The sequence below is a fragment of the Hippocampus bargibanti genome, linkage group LG12 (genome assembly GCF_051943395.1).
Source record: "Hippocampus bargibanti isolate YZ-2025 linkage group LG12, ASM5194339v1, whole genome shotgun sequence".
NCBI classification, from domain to species: Eukaryota; Metazoa; Chordata; class Actinopteri; order Syngnathiformes; family Syngnathidae; genus Hippocampus; species Hippocampus bargibanti.
The window spans coordinates 1,379,551-1,406,559 of NC_142745.1; the positions used below are offsets into that span (position 1 = coordinate 1,379,551).

The 27,009-nt window shown below is 43.8% G+C and overlaps 5 protein-coding genes across 5 annotated transcripts; 2 read left to right on the forward strand and 3 right to left on the reverse strand.

The window, feature by feature from the left end:
- Positions 1–6: 6 nt before the first annotated feature.
- On the reverse strand, positions 7–6,836 carry ctsa (cathepsin A). The gene is made up of 14 exons (XM_089009737.1): positions 6,754–6,836; positions 6,004–6,184; positions 5,819–5,930; positions 4,768–4,818; positions 4,543–4,629; positions 4,287–4,442; positions 3,273–3,449; positions 3,107–3,198; positions 2,906–2,984; positions 2,282–2,430; positions 1,374–1,449; positions 1,018–1,107; positions 333–434; positions 7–257 (listed from the first exon to the last, which is right to left on the reverse strand). The coding sequence occupies exons 2-14, from the start codon at positions 6,171–6,173 to the stop codon at positions 174–176; spliced, it is 1,425 nt and encodes a 474-aa protein (XP_088865863.1). The 5' UTR covers positions 6,174–6,184; positions 6,754–6,836; the 3' UTR covers positions 7–173.
- Positions 6,837–7,750: 914 nt separating this feature from the next.
- Positions 7,751–12,054, reverse strand: snrpb (small nuclear ribonucleoprotein polypeptides B and B1). The gene is made up of 7 exons (XM_089010063.1): positions 11,926–12,054; positions 9,247–9,398; positions 9,059–9,170; positions 8,362–8,514; positions 8,166–8,295; positions 7,948–8,073; positions 7,751–7,877 (listed from the first exon to the last, which is right to left on the reverse strand). The coding sequence occupies exons 1-7, from the start codon at positions 11,926–11,928 to the stop codon at positions 7,837–7,839; spliced, it is 717 nt and encodes a 238-aa protein (XP_088866189.1). The 5' UTR covers positions 11,929–12,054; the 3' UTR covers positions 7,751–7,836.
- Positions 12,055–12,336: 282 nt separating this feature from the next.
- On the forward strand, positions 12,337–18,260 carry LOC148889881 (E3 ubiquitin-protein ligase RNF182). Its single transcript, XM_089010786.1, has 7 exons — positions 12,337–12,575; positions 13,179–13,300; positions 13,374–13,527; positions 14,111–14,178; positions 14,312–14,441; positions 15,548–15,768; positions 16,964–18,260. Exons 2-7 carry the CDS (start codon positions 13,202–13,204, stop codon positions 17,174–17,176), a joined length of 885 nt encoding a protein of 294 aa, XP_088866912.1. The 5' UTR covers positions 12,337–12,575; positions 13,179–13,201; the 3' UTR covers positions 17,177–18,260.
- A 130-nt stretch (positions 18,261–18,390) lies between these two features.
- On the reverse strand, positions 18,391–23,804 carry mkrn2 (makorin, ring finger protein, 2). The gene is made up of 10 exons (XM_089010785.1): positions 23,679–23,804; positions 22,932–23,060; positions 21,979–22,097; positions 21,774–21,899; positions 21,505–21,680; positions 21,357–21,422; positions 20,199–20,347; positions 19,137–19,247; positions 18,913–19,057; positions 18,391–18,841 (listed from the first exon to the last, which is right to left on the reverse strand). Exons 1-10 carry the CDS (start codon positions 23,702–23,704, stop codon positions 18,653–18,655), a joined length of 1,236 nt encoding a protein of 411 aa, XP_088866911.1. The 5' UTR covers positions 23,705–23,804; the 3' UTR covers positions 18,391–18,652.
- Positions 23,805–24,480: 676 nt separating this feature from the next.
- Positions 24,481–26,890, forward strand: mkrn2os.1 (MKRN2 opposite strand, tandem duplicate 1). The gene is made up of 4 exons (XM_089011097.1): positions 24,481–24,739; positions 24,823–24,869; positions 25,760–25,916; positions 26,014–26,890. The coding sequence occupies exons 1-4, from the start codon at positions 24,513–24,515 to the stop codon at positions 26,213–26,215; spliced, it is 633 nt and encodes a 210-aa protein (XP_088867223.1). The 5' UTR covers positions 24,481–24,512; the 3' UTR covers positions 26,216–26,890.
- The last annotated feature ends 119 nt before the right edge of the window (positions 26,891–27,009 follow it).

Below are 27,009 nucleotides of genomic sequence, written 5' to 3' on the forward strand. Positions count from 1 at the left end.
TATTACTATTTTTACTATTATTTTTATTTGTCCTTCTTAAAATACAAGAAGAAGAAACAATCAGCAGGTGCAACACAAGTCATCGGATCCAGGGGTGCAATGATAGTCACCGTGGTAACAGGCAGTCAATCAAAAAAGTAGTTCTCATTAACACGGAAAAGGGGGCGTGGCGCTCAAAAGGGTTGCTTGTTGATGAATCTGGAGAAGACGGCGAACGCCGCCGCAGGTTTGTCCGTCGGCACCATGTGACCCGAACCCTGCGAGAAAAGCCCGAAAGGAGATCAATGGCGATGATCGCAAAATACGATGACCTCATAGGCGCCGGCGTTTACCTTGACGGTGAGGAAGGCCAGGTTGTTAAACTCTTTGACGAAGCCACCCACCTGGCGCCCATCCTCGTCCTCGTATAACCACGGACGCCGACTCACCTGCACCTGCGTGCGGTCAAAAGGCTAACAGTTAGCATCACATAGACACACACATCTCCTTTTGAGATTTTTCACCGGTCTTTTTTGATTTGTTTGTGTGTGTGTGTGTGTTTCTGTGTTTGTGTGTTCGCGCGTTTGTTTGTTTGTTTGTTTGTTTTAAAGGACAACCGACACCTCCGGACAAGTTTTGTCCATAATTTGTAAAATGGCTTCAAATGACTTCTACTGAGCGCATTTGACAAAGATTCCACCGCATATTTTAGCTATCTAATTTACAACAGATTCTTTTCTTACATACTGACAGAATCTTTTTACGAATCTGAACTCTCCGTTGTTTTGATTCTGGAGCAAGTCAGTTTGTGAAGGAGTATGCTCACAAACAAGAGGGCGGGACTTTCTGAATCTCGCCATTTCTGAGCTCATTTTGTGGCAGTTTTGGGACACTTTTCAAGTCATTTTTATTGGTGTTTTTGTATTTGACTAAAATATCACCCTGTTTTGGGTATTTTTGGTTCTTTAAAATGTTTTTCTAATGTCAGTTAGGAAACAAAAAAATGGTGTCGGTTGTCCGTAAAATGGGTCCACTAACCTCCTGGTTCAAAGACTCCACAAACCATTCGTCACCCATGAAGTTACAAGCCATATCCACATCACCGTTGTACACCAGCAGGCGGTACTTCTACGGGAATACACACACACACACACACACATCAAAAGTCAAGTGACAAAACAGGAAGATGAATCCAATACGCATCGATTTCAGCAGTGGATCAGGAACGTCATGGTCGAATGTGCACGTCTACAAGCTAAATGTTGAAAGCAAACGCGAAGCTGTAGCATCCATTGACGAATAGACATTGTCTCACATCTCCTGTCCCACATAAATCCGCTTCAATTCCAAGCCACGACAGTTCTACATACGCATCGGCGCCGGCGAGGTCATACCAGTGCAGCCAGAAGTTTAAGGTACTGCTTGCTGACATCCTGATACAACTGGCCATACTTGAGGTGCACCTCAGCACTGAAAAAGATCAAGGGAATTAATTCAAGAAGTTATTATTAGCCTTTGGTGTGAGATAATCGCCTAAAGTGAGTGAATGAGTGCGTTGCGGCGTGGGCAGCGATTGGCGAGATTGATGAGAGTGAAAAAAAAATGATGTGATGGAAATGCGGAGTGCAGTGAATTGCCTCTTCTTAGCATCGAGCTAGCGCCATGCCTGTCAAAAGTGCTGCTCTGGTTTTCGGGGTGGACCCATTTAAAGGAGCAGCCACACGCACCAGCGTTCACTCAACCCGGAAGTTACTCGAATGGATAGAAAGCTAGCTAGGCAGCCAGCTAGACTATTAATAGATAGCTAATAGATACTAACATATAGAAAATAGATAGCTAAATAGGTAGCTTGATAGCTATCTATTAGCTAGCTACTAACATATAGCAAATAGATAGTTAAGTAGGTAGCTTCATAGCTATCTAGCTAGATTGCTAAGTAGGTAGCTTGATAGGTAGATAGCTATCTAGCTTGATAGCTACCTCCTTAGCTATCTAATTGCTATATGTTAGTATCTATTAGCTATCTATTAGTGGTCTAGCTGGATGGCTAGCTATCTATTGGCTAGCTTTATATCCATTTGAGTTACTTCCGGGTTCAGTGAACGCTGACGCGTGTGGCTGCCGCTGCTCGCCCGCCGAAAAACGTATCCTGTGACTGTGAGTGACCTGAGAGTTTTGGAAGGCACTTAGAAATGAAATGTATTATTATTATTGTTACTACTATTATCATAGTATCATTGAAACAAAATAAAAAAACGTGAGTAAAATGTATTGATTAAATTCCCATTGACAGGGCAGTTACCTGCAGATGGTCCAGTCGAGCGCCTTATCGCTGATGTGCAGGGCGCGACGGACGAGAGGGTCATTGAGGAAGCGGGTGGCGGGCGTGGAGTTAGTGCAAGGTGGCTCCAGGCGTACTGAGATCTTGCCGGATGCCAGACCTCGTAGTTTCTCAAGTGGGCAAAAAGGAAGAAAAGGTCAATGTTCAAAGGTTGGCAAATTCATTGAAATCAATCCGCTAGAGTTGCAAGGGGGCGCTTGAGGCTATCACAGCCGTCTTCGGGCACTTGTTGGGGGGACACCTTGAATCGGTTGCCAGCCAATCGCAGGGCACGCAGAGATTAAACAACCATCCGCACACACGCTCACACTGAGGGACAATTTGGAGTGTTCGATCAGGCTGCCATGCATGTTTTTTTGGAATGTGAAGTTTCAGGACCAGGAATAACTCAGATAGAAAGTTAGCTCGCTAGCTAATAGATAACTAATAGCTAGCTAGCTAGCTTGTTAGAGAGAAAATAGATAGCAAATACATCAATGTTGAGTGACAATGACAAAAACCCTGGCACATTTTTGCATATCGTCTGGCAGTGAATGAGTTAATTTGTGGTTACGTACAAAATAAATGGCACCTTTCCAAACCTACCTTGTTCCACATTTGGGTCCACTCGTGATGGATGAAGACATTTCCCAGTTGTCGCACCACCAGCTGGCCCTTTTCCACACTAAAAACACGCAACAAGGACCATGAGTGCGCTTTGAAGCACAATAGTCCAGAATCCAACAAAAAATGGGATGTCGGATTTTAACTTTAGAGTGGAGCAACCCGAGGAGGGCGGCGTCGAACCTGAATTTACGAGGAACGCCACCAGGACACGGCGAGTACAGATTGTACATATTGAGCCCCGAGTTGTAGATGATTTCCTGAACGTCGCCCAGCTGCACGCGAAGCAAAACAGACGTTAGGTTGTCTGCGTCTCTGGAGCTTCGAAAAAAAGACAGGCCACACTCACGGCGGCGGAGCAGTTGACGTCGAGGTTTCGGTGGAAGTCGCATTTGCCTCGGCTGCAGCACGACGCCTGCAGGCGGCTCCACAGGCGGCTCCCAAGCAGGCCGTGGTAGTACGCAAAGTACACCAGCGAGTTGTCGTTCAGCTCGTAGCTCGACATCCCGTTGCCGACCGCCATGCCCTGAGCATGCAAAAGTTGATTGTCCTTAGTCAAGCCCAGTACAGTGATACCTCAGCTTAGACTGCAAGGTTAAAATATCCCATCAATCAAGCTCCACAAATAACCAGCACAAGCCATCTGTACACTTGAAGCTATCAACCCAGCTAAGCAGAAAACAATTGATGAGGAACTAGGTAAAATTATCGCAGAGAAAGCACAGCAACTTCACTCGAATCATCAAGAGGCAACTTGGAAGTTTGCCATCCATTGATGATTTCAAGGCTAGCCGCAGATGGTTTGAGAACTTTAAGTGTCGTACAGGGATTCATAGTGTCATTCGTCATGGTGAGGCGGCCAGTTCTGGCAATAAAGCTGCCAAAGCTTACAAGGAATCATTCCTCAAGTTGGCCACTCCATTCCATCAACGACAATCACAAAGGTAAATAAAACGACATTATTATACAGTACAGTTTATTTCTGTAATTACAATACCATAGCACATTTATTATACATAAAATAAGATATCTTTTGTGCAGTTTTAAGGCTTAGAAAATAAGAAAATTATGTTTTATGGGGACCTGGGAACGGATTATTCTTATTTTAATGATTTCCTATAGGAAATTATTTTTTGGGATACACACTTTTCACCTTACACGCTCTGTCTGGGAACCACTTAAGTTCGTAAGCCAAGGTATCACTGTAACTCCAACGATGCTAACAGCACCGTGGTTAGCTTCTTTTTACACTACGGACAGATGTCTTTAAATATAACTTCCTCATTGCCAAAAGACATTTTTTCCAAAAGAAAGACAATTAATTTTGTGGATATTATTATTGTTTTCTTTCTAATGGGCTGACCTGAAGGTTGAGGGTGTCGTCCTCCATGACCCTCTCGGCCAGCGTGGGGACATAAATGCCGCCGTAGCTTTCTCCCGTCAGGAAAAGCGGATTGCTGCTCAGCTCGGGGAAAAGACGGAAGAACTCCTTCAGCGCCAAGTAGTTGAGCATGGACACCTGAGACGCGCCGCAACAAAAAATTAAATTAAATATCGAAAGCGATGAGCAAGAAGACATGATTGACAGGCAGACCCGCGGGGGGAGTGACCCTGCTGACCTCTGTGTCGTTGGTGGCGTAGTCGCCGTCATCAGAGTAGGAGAAGCCCACCCCGACTGGAGACTCCAGGTAGAGCATGTTGGCGATCTGAAAGCGCCATAACGCACGTCAAGAACGGCAGCTTAAGATCGCTTTGTTGACAATTAAAGGACAATCAATTCAAAGCGGGAGTAGTGAGGTTGCAAAGCAAGCAATCAAGGCCAAACATCCGCAAGGGGTCGTGACCTTGTTCCAGGAGTGCGGGTTTTCTCTCAGGGTGGCGCCGTCATCCTCCACCTGCACAAGGTAGAAGAGGGCCGTGTTACAAAATCATTTCAAAAGGGAGCAAATTGAAATACAATGATACCTCGGTTTACGAAACCCTTGGCTTACGAACTTTTCGCTTTACGAACGTTAAATTTATGAAAATTTTACCTTGGCATACAAACTATTTTTCGGGATACACACGGCGCTACCACAATGAGTGATGTGTTGTTCGCGAACGAGCCCGTTCTCCTAACAACAAAATGGCAGCCGACTGTTTTGGTTCTCTATTCCCCGCCCCCAGTCTTCGGTTTAAGCCACGTGATTGGTCGAGAACGCAGCAGTGAGGGGAGGTGGTTTATTCATTAAAGAGACAGGCAGACGACAGAGACAGAGTGAGAAAATGGCTAGAAAACAGTTACATTTGAACTCGTTTCAACTTTCATAGTTCAAAAGCAGAGTGTAGACTGCAAGGTTAAAATATCCCATCAATCAGGCTCCACAAACAAGGGATAATTCCTCAAGATGGCGAAAGAAGGTTACGTTCCTCATCAAGTGTTTAATGCTGATGAAACCAGCGACTCCATTCCATCAAGCCATCAACGACCATCACAAAAGTCAATAAAACGACTTTATTATACAGTACAGTTCATGTCTTTAATTATAATGCCTTAGCACATTTATTATACATAAAATAAGGTTTATTGTGTGTAGTTACAAGTCTTATTTAGTTGAAAATTAGGTTTTATGGGGACCTGGGAACGGATTATTCTTATTTTAATGGTTTCCTATGGGAAATTATTTTTTGGGATACACACTTTTCACCTTACACACTCTGTCTGGGAACCAATTAAGTTCGTAAGCCAAGGTATCACTGTAGTCCACAGGATCGCTCTCGTCTCTCAAACGTCGCTCTTATCTCAAGGCAACAAAAATTCTTCCGAGACGGCTAGCATCTGGCAACATACCCGAGTAAGAAACAGGTACTTCAAGGCAGCGCCGGAATTTTGACACACGGGCCATCAACACCTACCAGGAAGGGTCCGTGCTCCGTCAGCAGGCCGTCTAGTGAGCTGCACCCGGGACCGCCGTTCAGCCACAGCACAACCGGGTCGGATGCCGGAGAATTCTGAGACTCGGCGAACCTGCCGGGAGGAAGTTGGCGGCTAAGTGTGGCTATACGCCGTCACGAGGATCACGCCGTTTGGCTACGCTCACCAGTAGTGCAAATGCTTCCCGTCCGCCACGTTCAAGTATCCGGAGAAGTGACGGAAGCTTGGTTGCTTGGCAAGCCCGGGAAGGTTGACAACTTCATCGTCGACCGGTGCCGCCGCCGCCGTTGTTATACTCGCCAACAGGAAGTACAACAGCACCATCGCCGCCGCCATTTGACAGGAAGCTATGCCATTAGAAAACACCCGCATGTTCGTAGTCATCGGTGAGTTTGGTTGACGGTAAAATTGTATTGATTAATTGATCAATCAACAACTGACTAATCATCCAAACAATTGTGAATTATTTTTGATACATGCTGAAACTTAGTTTTGTTCATTAGAAATGCTCGCGTAAATATCCAGTTTGTCTTCCTCTATAATTGTGTCACGATTACCCTTAAAACAAATAATAATAATAATAATAATAATAATAATAATAATAATAAGAATAATAAGAAGAAGAAGAAGAAGAAGAAGAAGAATTCCTACACGATTTTTTTTCATTTGTTGAAGTTGTAATACTGTATGAATTAACAAATGAAAAAGTAGAAGGAATGGCGAGGGGTGGACATTAGTCCGCCAGTTCGACAACAAAGTGAGCAAAGTGACCAAAGGTCGACACAGTAGATTGTCGCGACTCTCATGCAACAACAACAACACAAACAATTTGCAACTCATTTGTGCGAACGGCAAGAAGTAAACCAAAAAAAAGACAAGCCAAAAAAATGTAATCTCAAATGTCGTCTGGTCTTACCTTCGTCTTCACGTTTTGGTTTCCGGATCACATGATCGCTCGACGACGAGCGCCTGACTGAAGCCTATATCGGGTCACGTGATTGGGCATGATCAAATCTGTTCAAGGCCACATGATACACTTCCTATTTCCGAGTTTGGCGAGTTACGTTTTGAGTTATTTTAACTCAAATATATTTCATTGAATTGAAAGTTTGCCTTTATCGTCCTCTCTTCCTTTTAACTCGTTATTGTATATTACATAATGTGTATATATTATATTACTCTATGTGTCTTTGTGTTGTCATGTTTTTTGTTCTCCCCCCCCCCCCAAGATGGCGGCGCGTGAACACGCACCGGCTCCCCTCTCTCTCGGCAAATTGGCGTTTTCGTGTTTGTTTGTTAAAGTCATATTAGTGCCTTGCACGCCGGGTCCCAGAGGACAGTCATTTCGTCTGTCATGTATATTAACATATTTGACAATAAAGCTGACTTTGACGATACAGTATATGGTATTTTGTTCCAATTGTCTGTTGACTTCCGGCGTTTCCTTTTTCTACTATCGAAGATGTATGGAATGTTCATTCCTCCGAATTATCCACATTTCATCAAAAATTCAGATGTCTAGTTGTTTGAGTTGGTTTATTTGACGTGTACAGCTTTGCTTCTGATTTTCCTAGTTAATTTTCAACGACTCACTTTCTTCTTTGTATTTGACTGCCTTTTTTTTGGGGGGGGGGGGGGGGTTGAAATAAAGTGTACCTTGAGCTCAACATAGTTCTAGTATTGTGTATTCCTTATTAACAAATGCATGTGCTTATTTTCACATTTATTTTTAATCATGAAGATTTTGTCATTCAATGCTCTATTTTTTTTTTAAATTTAACAGGAACTCGACAGGGTTTGCTCTTGTGTAAGTAGGATAAGTTAGGAGGTGGCACATACACAAGATTGTGATCATGAACATTTGAAATATGGCTGTCAATCAAGTGTTTAGCATAGAAATAAATACTCCCAAGACGAGGCAAACATCCTTTATTAAAAAACGCAGAGTCAAAACCATCAAAATAAGAAAAGCAACATTTATACAGTGTGCGTGTGTCTTTCAAGGACGTGGGGGTGGTCTCAAGCCGGGAGGAGGCGGTCCTAACAAAAAAAACAGACATGAAGGATTTTGCTTCTAATTTCTTCACATCGCGGACAAGGAGGTACCTACCTCTCATGCCGGGGGGAGGAGGCCGCATGCCTGGAGGGGGCATGCCCATGGGAGCCCCTCTTCCTGGGGGCATTCCCATGGGCGGACCCATTGGTGGCCGCATACCAGGTGGGGGACCCATCATACCTGCGCACAAGGACCACCCGCATTTCAACTCCAACGGTTGCCAAATTAAATAAGTGGGTTGTTTTGCTTCAATTGGAAAATACTTTGATGACCTGGAGGCGGCGCTCCACGGCCCATCGGAGGCGGTCCACCCCGTCCGGGAGGGTACTGTGTGGGAGGCCCCGCAATGCTAGCCCCCGCGGCGGCGGCGGCAACGGTGCCTCGGCCCTGCGGCGTCATCACCTGCAGGAGCAACAGCAAAATCGGTCAAGAGCGCGAGCGGACGGCAGCGCCGACGTGTCCCTTTACCTGTTGAGAAGGACCGCCAACTCCCCTCACGGGTCCCGCCAAGCCAGCGGGTGCCTGTGGCATCGGGGCGCCGGCCGGGACGCCGCGACCTGCCGCCCGCCCCACACCGGGACCGCCGGCCACACCCGCCAGAGGAACGCGGGCAATGCCAGTCTGGTAAGGAAGTCAAAAATGAGAAAATGAATAAACAAATAAAGATATCAAATCATGTGCAACACACAACGATTCACCATCACATTATTTATGTGTGTTTCAACAACGAATCAACACAAAGTTTTCAGACCAAACAAAGTAGCCAAAATGCACTGTGTGTCGCTCGGTCAAGGGCGTTCCTTTAGTGACGTCACGTACGGACTCGTCACCAAATCAAAAACAAGACTTCCTGAATATTCAGCGCGAGTCTTAAAACGTCAAATCTCGCTATATGCGGTGGAATATTTGTCAAATGCGCTCAGCAGAAGTCATTTGAAGCGATTTTACAAATTATGGACATGACTCGTCTGGGGGTGTCGGTTGTCCTTTAATGGAAAATATAAGCTGAAAAAAAGCTGAAAATAGTTGCTAAGTGTGTGAAATTGGTGTCAAAACATTTAAATGAAATCAAAGTTTGAAATGTTAATGTTGCATTTGTAATCAAAACATGCGGAGTCCGAGTGAAGTTACATTGGGCAGCGATTCCCCCCCAAAAAAGGCTTACGTCTTTGGGTGGGGGGCCCTCCACCGTCATGGAGACAAGGTTCTCCCCCCTAAGAAGAACTAAGCCCAGGACTCGCTTCTCTTCCCTCTCGGGCTGCTTGGAGTTCTTGGGCCTTCGCAAGGGGAGCACGAAGAGTAAATTAGCAAGTTAGTTAGCCATCGGAGCTGGGTGGCGAGTAGCTAGCTTACTTGATCTTGCGGAACTCGTCGCAGTCGCATAGGATGAGGTTCATGTGCTTGTCGAAGGCTTTGAAAGTGCCGATGAAGATGCGGCCATCTTGCAGGATGCACCTCATGCGGAAGTCGATGTGTTGCAGCATCTTGCTGCTCTTGCCCACAGTCTGGAGAAGGGAGTAAAAAATAACAACTCGTTCGTAGGGGAAATTTTCACAAGCTGTGTTTGCTATCCATCAATATGGAATAATATTAATATTAATAATCATTTCATTTCTAAGCGCCTTTAAAAGTTCTCAAGGACACTTTACAGTCACAGGATATTTTTTCTGCGGGTGAGCAGCGGCAGCCACACGCGCCAGCGTTCACTCAACCCGGAATTGCCACTTATTTGCATGAAATTACGATTTTTTAAAAAATAATGTCAATTAGTTCAAAATCAGTTGCCACCTATTCACATAAAACTTTTTAAAATGATATATTACATTATGTAAATTAGTTTAAAAACAATTGCCACTTATTTGAATTAAATTATTTTTTTATAATAAATTACGTAACTTAGTTTAAAAACAGTTGCCACTAGTATCTACTTAAAAAAATCTTTGTTTTGAAGATTCCCAAAGTGCATCAACAGCTCTGAAATCATTCCCATTAGCCACTAAATTCGAATCATTAACAGCAGTTTGCTGCAATGAATTGTCACTACGCTTCGCAGTCTTATTCGATTGTTTCGTTAAACAAAAAACAAAAAATGTTTGTTTGGAGTTTGTTTTTAAAGTGTTTTAGAGTTTTACTACAGTTCTCAAGCTCCATATTGCAACCATCCGCCTTGTTCAACGTAAATAATGCAATGCCTATATAATAGCATGCCTATGTAATAATGCAATGGAAGAAACTCAGCGCAAAAAAAAGGTAAACAGAGCCAATATCCAGACGTGATACCCCCCCCCCCCTCCTTACAACGTTGTTAAGCGCCTTTCAAAGCTCTCAAGATCACTTTACAGTCACAGACAAGCATAGGTACTATAATAAATAAAATATAATCACAAATAGAATACAATCAATAAAGTACAATTATAAATAGAAACAACAGAAAATGCAATTTTAAATAGGTGGCTTTTAAGGTGGGAAGAGAATCCATGTTACGAATGTCGGGAGGGCGTGAGTTCCAGAGTTTGGGGGCAGAGCAGCTGAAAGCCCTGTCCCCCATCTGAGACGGGCAGGGAGGGGGCATACAGAGGTGGAGGGAGGAAGAGGATCTGATGGAACGAGAGGGAATAGAAATTTGACCCAAATGTGTTGAAATTCTCATTTTACATTGTTTACATGTTTATTTGAGGCTTTTGTATGTGAAAACAATCACTAATTGCAGCTCAAATGTGAAGCTCATTTTAAATGTAGACTAAAAGACAAATGCTTTGATTGGCGATGCATTCTTCACTTTTAGTAGGTACGCTACAGGTGGCTATATTCCACCGCGATTGTTTCCGTCCAGTGAAGCGAGCGCACTCTGTACTGACAGTGGTATATCATTGCATTTTTGTGAAGTACGTAATTGTTTTTCGTGGGATTTTCCAAGCTATGTAGCTTATGATGACATATTACACGTTTCCCTCCACGCTGGTTCTTGAAATTTCCGAATACGACAACGAGGAACGAGGGAAAAATGGATTGAAGTTTACGCTGTTTTTGCTAACATCACAGTTTACAAAAGTGAGTAAGTTGCATTTTTATAACTCATAGAAGTGGTAGAATATATATTTTTCTCCATAAATGCCAAGCATCAATCAAAAAGAAGAATGAGCATCTATATTTCTAGAACTGGCAATTTTCTTTCCTAGTATTCAGTGACAGCCATTTTGGATTTCTGACAAAAATCTGCCTGCATCCGATCGTTGATATTTGCTCATTTATATTTTGAATCTTTTCTTGTGTTTTTTGTTCTTGTTTAAAATGTCTAAAGCTTTCCAATGGTACCGTACTCGTTAAGATCGGACAAAAATTAAAAAAGTTATAACAGTTTAAACTGTAATAAATAACTCGGCCACAGATTTTCATGTTTCAACTGTGTAATTAAAGGCAGAAAATCCCCTCATATTTCGAACATTAAAAATTCCATTATTTGTCATACGACGATAATCTATACATCATTAGAAAGATATTTAAATGCACTTTAATATGATATTAGAAAATGTGTGATGAATTATTATTGAAAATGTTTGTCACATCCCTAGTTAGAGTGAGGGTCCACTTTGTGCAACCAAATAAATGAGTTATGGATAAAAAGTTATGTGATTTGCTTCCGTGACAACATTTGGGTTGCTTCGATTGTTTATTTGTTGATTTTAGATTTGCAGGACGATGTTTGAAAAACAAGCGACGTTGTTAGAACGTTGGTTGTCCTGCTAGCCGCCATGCTAGCCCGGCCTCTATGCTAATAGCACAAAGCTCAAGCAAAGTCGATCATTGTTTGCACTTGGACGCAATTAGAAAAATAGAAATACTGAACGAATTTGGACTGAAAGGTCAAATGTTCTCAAGTTGTCGGGGCCAGCGAGTCTTTCGGTTTGTCGCGCCCAGCCGCCATTCAAGCGTCCATCGATCGAGCGGCAAACTTGAGGTTTGACGAATGACGAAAATGGCGATCGCGTGGAAGTGCTCATCGGCTCAACTTAAATGTTCAAACACGCTTACCATGTTTGCGGTTCTGATGGCTCCGATTGACGACGGATTCTCAGGACACTAGGATATAAATCAAAAAAATTGAGCCGCGGGAATCCCGCCGGACCCGTGTTGGATGAAACACTCACCGGAAATGATGTAGGTGAACATGTGCACCGCCTCCCAATTAGCCCCCGTCACACAATAGCTCCAGTCAATGGTTCCTCATCCCGTCTTATCTCTTACTTATCCCGTCCCTGACCGAGTGTCACCGAGTACAACACCAGGGAAACAAAAAAATCTAATATAAATACAATATATAAAATGTATGATATTTTAATTTTTCAAAAAGATTCGAATAAAACACCGAAAAATATTGAAACAAAGTGTGACTTTAATGTGACGTAATCACCCAAGGACAAACGTTCTTGTGTGCATTGATTGTGGGGTCATTGTCATCCCTCGCCCCGTGGGCTGGTTGTCATGGTAACCAGGGATCCTGCGCGCGCCACCGCCGCCGAAGTAGCTGCAGTGAGTCACCGCGACGCACGCACGCGCAAACGCGCGCCGCCGGTCACGGAACGGGATGACGTTGGAGGAAAAAGGCGAGGGATTCATTACGTCAGTGTCCAACAGTGATTGATTGATAGCCATCAACAAGTCGACCGTGCACGCACAATCAGGTGAGCGCACGTGAGTAAAGTGACCCACGCATGATTGTTCCCCCTGCACCTCGACGCCCTTGCGGTCATTTCTTCGTTAGTTGGCGTTATGTGACGTCACAGACGCCCATGCACCGTTCACTTTGTTGTGGAGGCTTGGGGGGGGGGGGTGTTTAGGAGGGGATGGTGAACAAATCTTCACTGAGATAAACATACAAGAGTGCCACGGCTATTTGGACCAGCTCAGCTTGGTCGCTCAAGATGTCAAAGGTCAATGATGAAGTCACAGCTTTCCTCCGGCTCCAGTGAAAGTCACTCAATTAATTGTCTCGCCTATAAAGTGGCGTGAGGATAATCAAATCTTCTTTTTTGAATAATCAGGAAGAAAAGCCAATGACCATAATTGATATCAGTGCGTCACCGAATCGGACTCGCCCCATTTGCTTATAAGTTATTCAGTGAAGTTGTTGTCATAGCAACAACCATCATGTCCTCTCGGTCGCGGTCACATCACGCAAGTTGTCCCTCCAAAATATACGCCGTTGCTGCACGTTCGTGCATCACGTGACGCGCGCGCTCATGCGCGAGTGCATCGCCATGACGACCGACACCATCGTCTCACAGATGGCCGAGCTTCTTCGCCTCGGATGCCGTCACCGGGAAGCGACAACGGGCGTCTTCAGACAGTCGACAGGATGACCCGACGGGGTGAGAAGACGGAGCCGAGCCGGGACCCGCAAGGCCAGGTAAGATCGCCCTCGTTCGGACGTTACGGACGCTAACGTACGGGACGGGACGGGACGGGACGCCTGCGTCCAGATGACAAAGTGGACCGAGTCGCTGGTGGTGACGCTGGACGAGCTGGAGTGTAAAATCTGCTACAATCGCTACGACACTCGCAGCCGCAAGCCCAAAGTTCTGGCGTGTCTCCACCGCGTATGCGCAAAGTGTCTCAAGAGAATGCTGGACATGGGTGAGTCCATTTCTGAAAGGACAACAGACACCATTTTTGTGTTTCCTAACTGACATCAGAAAAAACGTTTGATAGCATCTGAAATAGCCAAAACACGCAGGCTGATATTTTTAGTCAAATGTAAAACACCAATCAAAATGACTTCAAGTGTCCCAAAACGCCCACAAAATGAGCTTGAACTGGGGAGATTTAGAAAGTCCCGCCCCCTTGTTCGTGACGTCACTATGGGTCACACACTGCCTTGCTCCAGAATCAAAACAATGCCTTCAGAGAGTTCAGATTGGGAGAAGATGCTTTCTTGTTACTGATCCAGTTATGAATATGATTCAAATTATTATTATTATGATTATGATAAAAGTGACGAGAAGCCTGTTTGTCCATCGCTAATCACGTGATATTGTCGTTGTCGGACACTGGAATGGACGTTAGCATGCTAGCACATGAGTCGCAAAACTTAACCTGTGACTGTAAAGTGACTGAGAGTTTTGAAAGGCACTTATAAATGCAATGTATTATGATTATTATTATTATTATTATAAAAGTGACGAGAAGCCTATTGTTTGAATCTCACATTGTCATCCAGGCGAGGCGTCGCCATCCGTCCTCATTTGTCCCTTTTGCCGTCACCAGACTCGACTCCCACAAGAAGAGGTAACACCCTCTTTTTCTTACTTCATCTTCTTTCAACCCCCCCCAAAAACCACACACACCCCACTCGTTGTACTTCTGTTGTCACTTTTCACCTTCTTCTCCCTGTCCTCGGTCCTGGATTGCCCGTGTCAAGGTCTGGTTGATGGAGGACGACCGACACATCTTGACCGTCCTGTCACGCAGCGAGCGGTCTCGGCGAGGGGGCGGCACCGCAGGAGGTGTTCCGCACCGAGAGGTTGTTCTCCACCCCGATTCCCTGACAGGTAAAATCTTCTGCCTTCAGATACCAGTCGGAATACGAGCATTTGACTAAAAATATCAGCCTGCGTGTTTTGGGTATTTTAGATGCTATAAAACGTTTTTCTGATGTCAGTTAGGAAACAAAAAAAATAGTGTCGGGTGTCCTTTAAAGGACAACCGACGCCTCTGGACAAGTTGTGTCCATAATTTGTAAAATCACTTCAAATGACTTCTACTGAGCGTATTTTACAAAGACTCCACCGCATATAGCTATATTTTATGTTTTAAGACTTGCGCTGAATATTCCGGAAGTCTTGTTTTTGAGTTGGTAACGAGTCCGTACGTGACGTCACTGAAGGAACGCTCCTGACCGAAAAAAAGGTCACATTGTAGCAGTCTTTCCATCACGTCAATGCATTTTGATGTGCTTGTTTGGTCTGAAAACGTCATGTTGCACCAAAAACAGCCAGAATAGGGCGACAAAGCTCCATATAGGGAATTTATCAGCCTGTGGAAACGGGCGGATTAATTCCTCACAGGAGCTCGGTGGCCATTTTCTGCCTCTTTTTGGGTCATACATTTCCCCCCCAATGTTGCCTCAAAATGGCACGGAATAAATTCTTTAATCGATTGCAAACATGTATGCTTTCCTCTTCAGAACTATTTGAATCCTATTCATAACTGGATGAGTAACAAGAAAGCATATTCTCCGAATCTGAAGCCATTGTTTTGATTCTCCAGCAAGGCATCTTGGGGAGACACCACAAACAAGGGGGCGGGACCTTCTGAAACTGGCCACTTCCGGTTTCATTTTTTTTTGCAGATTTTTGACACTAGAAGTCATTTTTATTGGTGTTTTGCATTTGACTAAAAATATCATCCTGTGTGTTTTGGGTATTTTAGATGCTATAAAACGTTTTGGTGTCGGTTGTCCTTTAATCCACACTGACAATATACTGTAACTACTCAGTTCATGGGGTATATTCTTTATCCTTTGCGTAGAACGAGTCATATGAGTACCCTATTTGGAGAGTTGAGTGTTGGGAATTCTAGGCAAGACACAATCTGCTGCGAGGTAATTTGCTTACCTTTGTGGTTTGTTTTCAACGTGTGCATGTGGCGCGTTCAGGCACGCCGCGCTCTTCGGACTGCTTGGTGATCACCATCATGGAGCTGCCGGCCGACTCGCCATCTTCGGATGAGTTGAGGACGCTCAATAGGGCCGAGGCGGTGGCTTTCTATCGTCGGCATTCCAGCCAGGAATCACTAGCCTGCGACTTTCCCACCCGCAAATGCGGCTCCTGGACGTCTCGTCGTTTGCCCCGCTGCCTCCTGGGGGCGCTGTGCATGGTGAGTCCTTTGGTGTACCGTCATAGCATGGACTTTTGGGTGTAGTTTTTTTTGAAGGCTGATGGCGGTTTGATATTAGGCAAAAAAACGATTGAAAAATAAATAGCATGAATAAAATGACCTTTTTTTTGTGGTCCCTTAAATGACAACCGACGCCCCCGGACAAGTTGTGTCCATAATTTGTAAAATGGCTTCAAATGACTTCTACTGAGCGTATTTGACAAAGATTCCACCGCATATAACTAGATTTTACGTTTTAAGACTCGCGTTGAAGATTCCGGAAGTCTTGTTTTTGAGTTGGTGACGAGTCCTCACCCTACGTCACTGAAGGAACGCCCCTGACCGAGAAAGGACTCAATGCATTTTGCAATACTTTATTTTGTCTGAAAACTTCGTGTTGATCCGTGTTGATGGCGAAATTAGAAGGAAAACACATAACGCGATGGCGAATCCTTATGTGTTGCGCCAAGACTTCTACGGTGTATTTGATGTTTGCTGACAAAACTTCCCAGGAGACAATTTCCACGGAGCTTTGTCGCCCTCTTCTGCCTTTTTTGGGATACTGTGATTACTAAAGAGTTTGTCACTACATTTCTCTCCAGATGCATCAAAATGACAGTAATAAATTCTTTAATTGGTTGCAAACATGTATGCTTTCCTCTTCAGAACTATTTGAATCATATTCATAACTGGATGAGTAACAAGAAAGCATATTTTCCGAATCTGAAGCCATTGTTTTGATTCTCGAGCAAGGCTTGGCGTGACGTCGCGAACTGGGGGCGGGACTTTCTGAAAATGCCCAATTTGCAGCTCAATTTTGTGTCAGTTTTGGGACACTTGAAGTCATTTTTTTTATTGGTGTTTGCATTTGACGATAAATATCAGCCTGCGTGTTTTGGGTATTTTAGATGCTATCAAACGTTTTTCTGATGTCAGTTAAGGAACAACAAAATGGTGTCGCTTGTCCTTTAAATGTCATATTTTTCCTAACGTTCTTGTGCTTCTTTACACCAAAACTAATGAAAGATGTGATATTTTGGTTATTTATATCATGTATAGTATCATTTTAATGATCCGGCACACTTGACATCTACCAAAGTCATACGTGGCCCACGATGTGAAACCCCTGCTTTATACTGTTGCGCATAAATCCAAAAATTGGCAAAAAAAACTGTGTGTCCGCACATTGTTTCAGGTGTACTTCAGCTCGCTTCCAGTGGGCATCTACCTACTGATGATGGCTCACATGTGGCCGGGCGTGCTGCTGGTCAGCCTGGTCCCATCCACGTTGCTTCTGCTGGTCCTCTATGGATTTTGCGAGTGCTTGTGCCACGAGTTCCTTCAGGCGCTCGCCACCCGTCGCCGTGACAACGCCACCATCGCCATCACATCGGCGGAAGATGAATAGCAACAGGGTTACTCAGCATCTGGACATTGTTGCTGAAACGTAGACATGACGTGTCGTCAAACTACTCGTTGGAGGTCAGAAATTCCAGGAGGGAAATTTGTAGTTTTAAAAGATCTCAATGTGGCCACACTTCACCTCGTCTGTCACGTTGTGACTGGAAATTACAAATTGATGATATCATACCCGGTCAGCAAAATTGGCCTGAACGATGGTCCAGAAGTGGCCCGGGTCCGGCAACAGCAATGCGGGCCGCATCCGGCCCGTATCGGAGCCACATTGAATCACCAGATCCGGCCCGACTCTGGCGCGACGCCGGGCCAGAGTAGATGCAGCCCACATTCCCGTCATTCATTGCCGCATCTGGGCCGAGTGCGCAGCCGTGTGTGGGCTGGAGCGGGGCCAGACCAAATTTGCGGACTGAATCCCTTAAAGGCCAACTGACACCTCCGGACAAGTTGTGTCCATAATTTGTCAAATGACTTCTACTGAGCGCATTAGACAAAGATTCCAGCACATCGATGAGAAGACGTATTCCAGCACATGTAGCTATATTTTATGTTTGAAGACTGGCGCTGAATATTCAGGAAGTCTTGTTTTCGACTTGATGATGATGCCCGAAGTGACGTCACGGAGGAAACGCCCCTGACTGAGAAAGCGACACACAATGCATTTTGGGTACTTTTTTTCATCTGAAAACACCATGTTGATGGCGAAATTAGAAAGAAAACGACATCAATAACACAATGGTGAATAGTTGTGTGTCGCAGCCAATTGCGCTAACACGCATAAAGAAGTGTAAGTTGACACAAATTCCCAGTGGACAAATCAGCCTATTTCCAACGGAGCTTGTGCGCCATCTCGTGCATTTTCTGGGCGCTACATTGAAGTCCAGATGGCTCGAATTGATACGAAAGGACTTCTTTAATCGATTACAAACATTTATGCTTTGAACGGGGACGTATAAAACACAGACGCTCTAACAGTCTTAAAATAAATTCTCACCTACGATGACATAAGGCTTGGGTCTTCAGTATTATTATTAGCTATCTACTACCTGTATAGCTAGCTAGCTATTAGCGGTATAGCTAGCTAGCTCGATAGCTATCTATTACTTATCTGGTGACTGTAAAGTGACCATGACAGTTTGAAAGGCGCTTATAAATTAAATGTATTATTATTATTATTATTCAAAAAAAGGTAAGAAAGCAAGAAGCTTGTGTGGCTTGTGTTGGTACACAAACTCTTTTATTAGTCTGGGGACAAACGCCAAGAATAAAAGAGGGCACAGATCATTTGGAGGCTGCTCAAACTTTTCTAGCGTCTATAAATAGATCAAGTATTCACGTGGCGGCCCGCGAGCAGGAAGTGACGACCACTAACTCGCACGCCGGAGCCACATGTGTGTGTGTGTGTGTGTGTGTGTGTGTACGTGTGTGTTTAAGTGACAACACGGTGGTCTTTCCTCTGTGTTGTCTTCTACTGCTGCTCCTGTTGTGGTTGCTGGTGGTCCGGGGAGGGCTCGGGACCATCGTGGCCGGGTGCCGACATCTGCATGAAAAGCTCCCTCAGCTCAACCATGTCGTCATCCAACGACGGCAGCGGTCGCCCACCAGGGTTCTGCTCGCGCTCTTCAATGAAGTCCCACAAGCGCACGCTGTTCATAAACTGCAGTGAAAAAGCACACGAGGTGTGAAGTCGCTACGAAAATGGCGGCGGCGGCGGGTGTGGGCGCTGACCCGGATGTTCCCCTCTGGGTTTAGCTGCTTGCGCGGTTTCTCCGGTTCCGCTCGGCTTCCGTCGGGGAACGCGTGGAGGTACAAGCACTTTCCTCCGAATGGACACGAGCCGCGGCCCTGGTCGAAGTACTTGCACGCCTTCTTGCTGCGCGCGGAAAGATGATCGCTAGTAGCCGGAATAGAGCGCAAGGCAGCCGGCCGACACCCTGTCTCATCCTGCTCACCTCACTCCAGACTTGAAAAGTTCAATGAGGTTGTCCTTGTCCTCTTGCTCCTCCACCCAATACACTGACGGGATGACAAACTCGGACACCACGCGGCACTCCGGACATGACCTGACAGGGGACAAAGCAACCATTTTCATGCGATTCCCCTGCTCTGAAGGGTCCCACCAAAAAAAAAAAAAAAAAAAAAAAAAAAAAAAAAAAAAAAAAATCACAAATAAAACACACAAATAAATAAATAAACAGCCAAATAAAATGTTATATGAATAAACAACCCAATAAATAACCAAGTAAATAAGTAAAAAAAAGCAAGTAAAAACCAAGTGAGTAAAAAGCAAATAAGTTGAAAAGTAATCAAGTAAAAACGGAATTAGGTAAAAAAGTAATTAGGTAAAAAGTAATCAAGTAAAAAGAGCAATTAGGTAAAAAGAGTAATTGAGAAAAACCAGGAATTTACTAAAACAGTAATTAAGTAAAAACTGTAATTAAGTAAAAAAAGTAAGTCAGTAATAAATTAAGTCAGTAAAAAAAGTGAGTCAGTATGTATGTAAAAAGTAAGTAAGTAAAAAACTAATTAAGTAAAAAACTAATTAAGTAAAACGTAAAGTCAGGAAAAAAGTAAGTCAGTAAGCAAGCATGTAAAAAAGTAAGTAATTAAGTAAATAAAGTAATTAAGTAAAAAAGCTAGTCATTAAAAAATAAGTCAGTAACTCAGTAAGTCAGTCAATAAGTAAGCAAGTAAAACGTAAGTAAAAAAGTAAGTAATCAAGTAAATAAGAAAGTAAAAAGTAATCAAGTAAATAAGAAAGCAAAAAGTAAGCAAAAAAAAAGCACAAAAGAATTAAAAAATAAGTAAAAAGTATGTAAAAAAGTATGTAAATAAGTATGTAAAAAAGTATGTAAAAAAGTAAGTTAGTGAGTGAGTAAGTGACTAAGTGTAAGTAAGTAAGTAAGTAAGTAAGTAAGTAAGTAAGTAAGTAAGTAAGTAAGTAAAGGCATCAACCTTTGCCCGCTGCGACAGGCATGACATGACAAACGACAAGTTGTGACGCGATGCCTCACTTGATGATCTTGTTGCTGAAATTGCGCTTGCATCTCCACTGTCGGATGCAACCCAGGCAGAAGATGTGACGGCACGCCGACAAGATCCCAAAGCGGCGCTCCGAGGGGATGGCCTTCTGGACCACCACCTCCATGCAGATGGAACACACCTGCAGAAAAATAAATGTGGGGAAGGGGATAAACATGGACAGTGATACCTTGGCTTACGAACTTGATTGGTTCCCAGACAGAGTGTGTAAGGCGAAAAGTGTGTATCCCAAAAATGAATTCCCCATAGGAAACCATTAAAATGAGAATAATCTGTTCCCCGGTCACCATAAAACATCATTTTCAACTAAATAAGTCTTATAACTACACATAATATACCTCATTTAATGTATAATAAATGTGCTATGGTATTAGAATTAAAGAAATAAAGTGTACTGTATAATAAATTCGTTTTATTGACCTTTGTGATGGTCGTTGATGGCTTGATGGAATGGAGTGGCCGGTTTCATCAGCATTAAAGACTTGATGAGGACCGTAGCCTTCTTCTTTCACCATCTTGAGGAATGATCCCTTGTAAGTGCTTTCTCTGCCATCATTTTACCCTGCTCCTCATCCAATGTGTTCTGTTTAGCTGGGTTGATAGCTTTTTGCATCAAGTGTACAGATGGCTTGTGCTGGTTGTTTGTGGATGGGATATTTTAACCTTGCAGTCTACACTCTGCCTTTGAACTATCACGTGGCTTTAACCGAAGATTGGGGGAGGGGAATAGAGGGAAAAAATGTTGGCTGCCATTTTGTTTTTTTTGCTTCACTTTCTCTCTATCTGTAACCCCCCCCCCCCACTGCCCCGTTTTTGACCAATCATGTGGCTTTAACTGGCGGCTGGGGGCAGGGAATAGAGGACAAATACAATCGGCTGCCATTTTCTTGTTAGAACAGGCTTGTTCACGAACGACACATCACTCATTGTGGCAGGTCCGTGTGTATCCCGAAAAATAGTTCGTATGCCAAGGTAAAATGTTCATAAATTTAACGTTCGTAAACCGAAAAGTTCGTAAGCCAAGGGGTTTGTAAACCGAGGTATCACTGTATTAGGAAGCAGATCGGATAGGCCAAGACCACAAATGGCTGCGAGATGAGGGTTGACAAACGCATGAGATGGAGCAATACCTTGTCTTGGCTGAGTTGCGCAGCAAAGGCTTTCTCCATGTCCCTCTCGAAAGCTAGCAAGCACATCTGTGGGAGGAGCAAAGTAACATCGTGACCACCCCGCCGCCATCTTGCTCCACAGTGGGGACATCACAAGCGCTGGCGTCACCTTTTCGTGGGCCCGCCGCTGCTCAGCGTCATGTGGGTGAAGCACACACAGCCGGCACACCTCACACTGATCGCCATGGAGATATGGACAGCCGTCCTCGTAGAAGCAGCGTCCGGCGGCGGCGTACGGGCAAAGTTGGGAAAAGTCCTGATAGGCTCCGCCCATCTGGGGAGCAGCTACACTCGCCCACCGGCGACGGACACCCGTTAGTCGTCGGAATTTGGGAATCGTCGCGTCACGCCTGAGCCTCAACGCCGTCAGAGTCCTACCTTGTTCTGGCGCCGAGGCTTCCAGGCCCGTCCGGATGGCGTCCACGTACGAGTGAGGAGACGCGGCTGAAACCTCGGAACCCAGACTGACTGCCGCACCTCCAAACACGCTCTCGACCTGCCCCACTGAGTTGCACAGCAACACACGCAATTGTCAATTTTTCAGAATTTGAATCTGGTGCTATGCCGAGTGACCCTTGTTAACCTTGGGGGTCTCTCATTGGCTTTCTGGCATCAGGTCGAACTGAAGCTCCGCCTCCCGGAGCCAAGTTATTCTCGAAATCTCCGCCACCTCCTCTGTAAGACACTTTGATGTGGTCGTACCTGCAAAATCCATCGTCAGTTCAAAAATTATCAAACACACTTCCAATGCCATTTAGAAAAAATAGACCATATTTATTCGAGTATAACACGCAACGATTTCTACCTAAAAAAGAACTCAAAGTTTGGGTGCGCGTTATAAACGAGGCCTGGGAAAAATGCTCATATATATTTAATGCTTTATCCCTTCCAGGAGGGGGCAGCATTTCCATGGCTATTGTCACCCTACAGTTTGGAGTCTAAGAAAGACCCGGATCACTCGCATTCCTTTTTTTTAATTGTTGATTAGCATTTCATTAGCTACGCTTCTATTCATTTCCTTGCCCACACTGAAACGTGAGTTAAGCATTGCTGTTTTGCATGATTACCAATATCCAGAGTTTACATTCATTGTTTACATTGTCAATAAATGATTTGTATCACAATGCTTGGTCTGAGTCGAGAAAAAGTGAAACAAAATGTTATACCAATTTTTAATTGAAAATTAGGGGTGCGTGTCAAAACACGTGTGCGTGTTATACTCGAATAAATACGGTGTGTATATATATACATATATATATATATATATATATATATATATATATATATATATATATATATATATATATACATATATTGTCAATAGTGCAACACACTTCATTTTTCTGAGATACAAAACAGTCATTTGTGACAATATCCGTGTACGTATTGCAACAATTGAGAAATGGCTAACGGTTGAAGTACACTTTTTTGTGGTATTGTTGCTGTGTGTTTTTATACGATAGCTCCTTGCAATAATGTTCATCAAATTAAAAAAAAAACATGTCAAAGAAAAGGCGTGATCTGCAAGGAGGTGACCTGCATTGTTTTCCGTAGGCACACACTCCTCTCTGGTAGAACTTGCAGATGGTGGAAGGCTTGCTGCTGGTCGGGTCGTGAGAAAACATGCAGCGGCTGCCCTCCCGGCACACGCCATGCAGGAAGTACCTGTGGTGCAAAAAAAAAAAAAAACACCATCCGATGAAAAATCGCTCATTTGTTGGATGCATCAACACTTTGAAACCAAAACTGGGTTCCGATTGCTGGCTATACTGTGCAAATTTTGTTTAAAAAAATCACATTTGAATATAAAATAGTACATTGCAGCTGCACCTGTAGCAAAGAGCCTAACATACATTTGAAAATAAAACAAGAAAAATAATACGACAGAACATCTGATTATTTTACTTACATTTAACACAATGTCCATTTTTGGATTTGTCATTCAGTGATACAAGTTGGGTCATTGCTGTTTGGAAGATGGACGTTTGGCGCATGTTTGTGACGTCACTGAAGATTCGAAATTTTGAATTAGCGTTTCAAAGCGTGGATTATTATTTGATGTTAAAAAAATGCAACTATATCACAATAAACGCCTATATCTCGACACACAGGGCGCAGATTTGGGGAAAGTGTAGGAACGATGTAGCATGAGAACGTTCGAAGGGGAACCGCTAAAAACATTAGCATGAGGCTAAAACAGACAATCATACACACACCCAGACGCAGACAGACAAACGGAAAGGTAACAGACGAATACACGGACGGTCAGTTGCTCAGATTTACCGGCAGGTGACCTGTTTGGGGTTCATCTTCTCCACGGAGCCTCCAAATGTTTGCTAAGCCGAGCTGCGTTACGCCAGCTAACGAGCTAGCATCCACTTGTGCCCGTTTGACTGACAGCGGCGTTCTGCACAAACACGTCCGACTAGCAATGACGTTTCGGCCCCTCAAAAACTTTCCGGGCGGAATTTTAAAAAAAGAATTTTCGACTTGACGTGCAGTCAAACATATAATTTTTTTGTACACTGTACACACATTGTTTGCATACATGTGCTCAGGTAACACATCTTAATTTTTAAACGAACACATTACAATTTGTAATGTTTTCAAAACACGAATCATTGTAATAAATACTGCAATGCTTTATTTTGCTGTTCATTATTCATTTTATGTTTGAATTACAAATATGTGTATTACGCTAAAATTACGTGAGTTAATATTATGCATTAGCCATAATCGAATCAATACGAAGGAAAATGTAACCTGTTTTCTTGTATTTGTTAACATTACATTCATAAATGTTAAAGCATTATATTTATGAAACACGTGTTTAATTATTTGAATAAATTGAACAAAATGGAATGACGATTTTATTGACTTGATCGTTCTTAGACGGAAGATTTAAATAAAATATAATTTCATTTTTTTAATCCAAATATAGATTTAATTATGTTTGTATGCGGACATTTTGTTTTAGCCTGAATGCAAATTTAAAGAACCAAAAATAAAAATTAGACGTCGTATTTTTCCAGGCCCCGACACAACCTCTGGCAGGCACCTGTTCCACTTCCGGTTCCACTGCCAGTCCGGAGTCCGGACGAGGAGGAGGGCGTGTTCATGGAAGTGCGAGACCTGCTACGGTTTTCTCACTGCGGGCGGACTGTGTTCACGTTGGCCGACGAGTCTCCTGCGCCGGCAGGCCTGTTGCGTTGCCCCGAATGTGACCTAGTGCCGAGCTTTTCCCTGGTGGATGCACCGGTGCGACTCCGCGCGCCCGTGGTGGACGGACACCGTTCCAGCTGCTGCTTCCTGGTCACGTCACGGTACGGCTTGGACGGCTTCAGGTAAAGTATCAGCAACAACAATGCTTTTCTATCTATAACGATTGTCTTAGCAACCAGGCGCTTTCATTTCTGTGTATATTTAGTGAAGAAACAGATGGAGAACTTCATGTTGGCATCTCTAACTCTCAAGGTAAACACACTTACACATCACTTCCTTGTAGTTAATGACATCCAATGACATCCAAAATCGTGGTAGCTGTGTCCATTTTAATTCACGTCATCTGGAAAAACAGCCAACTCAAAGCTTCAAAACTTGCAAAGCATCTGACATTGACAGCATCTGCCAATAACCTAGCATAGTTCCTGGAGACCATAATAGCTGAATTGTTTAAATCCAAATATCTTCACTCCAATATTCAAATTATCAATAATTTATAACACCATAAAAGAAAGAAAATCTGAATCAATCCTTCTCGCCAGAGAGGTATATTATTTCGAAACAAATATCATCCATTTTTTGTGACAGTATTGATAATCGTCAGAGCTAGCTTTGTAGCTATTTTCTCACATAGTTTTCTTGATTAGAATACCACGGCCCTGGACGTTCTAAGCATCAACAGCTGGAAGCAATAAAACATAGATATTTTAATTGGTTGTCTTTTCCATGAATTGATAAATATGTAACCTGGCTAATGAGCTCTTCCTGTGAGGGAGTTTCAAGTCCTACATTGCTCCTGTGATGAAGGACTTTCCCAAGTCCTAAATTTTGTCCAAGGCCAGATCTCCTAGATGAAGATGACAGGTTAACAGGCTGTGTCTGTTTAATTCAGATTGACCCCAGGCCATCTGCGTCTTTACTGTATGTAGGCCTATTGTTCGGTTGGCCAGCTAAGCATGGGACTTTTAAATATGATACCTTCTATTCTGTCTAATCTCTATCAAAGTCATGCCAAATATTGAATACGTCAGTACCTTTGATCGCGCAATGGCCAGCAGCGGCTTCCAGTGTTAGCTTCGAACGTGATTGAAGTAAGTCCCTTCACGTCAGAGCATGATGTCGTTGATTTTGTGTGGCTTCAGGTGTGGTGTGGAGTTACACAGAGTTGGGTGTTCAGCGTGAGCAACAAGGCTGGGAACAAAGCCTTGTGGTCCCTCTGGTCTCCCCTGGCAACTGCATCCCCAACTGGGACACACAGCTGGACCATTTTGCCGCTATGGACACGTGGACCGCGGACAGGTTGCGGTCCCGTTCTCTTGCCCTCTTCTATTTTTTTTCTCTTCACATGACTGACATCCGACTGTCTGTCTGTATATTTGTCCGCATGTGCGTGCAGGTTTGAGGAGCAGAGGGAGTTTGGTTCCTGTTGCTACGGTTTCGCCTTGGGCTTCATTAACAAGTTGATGATGTCACAGGGCAAGCAGATAATTACGAGGGAGCGTTTCACTTCCGACCTGGTGCTCCCCCGGCTTGAAGCGACCTCCAGGTATCTGGCGGTGTTCCGTCACGTCTGTCGCCATGGATACTGGATGGCTTGAGTTTACAAAAAGCTTGGTGGTCCCTGAACTCAGCACAATCAGCAAGTGTGTTGCTATGTGGTAATTCGATGCTTGAGTGTGCATGTCACAGACACAGAAACACACATACACATACTCAAACAGCTCTGAACTGAAGGTTGACCACACAAGATTACGGACCGTTCATCCAGATGACCAGGAAGTGATGTTATCAGTCAGTTGCGTGATGCACAATAAAGATAGAATACGTCTCTGACATCATGTATGATAGAGATTAGAGAATAAGAAGTTATCTTATTTAAACGTTTCATGTTGTTGTATGCTTAGTCAACACTTGTGACTCAATACACAATTGTAGCACGGGCAACAATCAGGTTAACGGACACAGCAAGTTAAGCGGTCAGCTTCACAGGAGTCATTTACGACTTGTGGAAGTCCTTATCACAGGGGCAATTTAGGACTTCAAACTCCTTACCACAGGAAGAGGTCATTAGCCAGATACAAACTTATCAGTTCATGGGAAACAATGTTTTATTGCTTACAGCTGTTGGTGCTCAGAACGTCCAGAGGCGTGGTATTATGATCAAGAAAACTACGTTTTACTAATGTATCACTTTAATTTGCGTGTATTCTCAATAAATAGCTTGGCAGAGGGACGCATAATTCAGACGTATGTCATGGGTGACTGCGTTTCCTGCCGGCAGTAGGGACAATCTTTCTGGTTCCGAGTCTCTGTCCACAGTGTCTGACTGGCATATCTCTGACAACGTATCCATCATTCGCGTCGCCAAACCAACATGAAACCAAACAGGTGT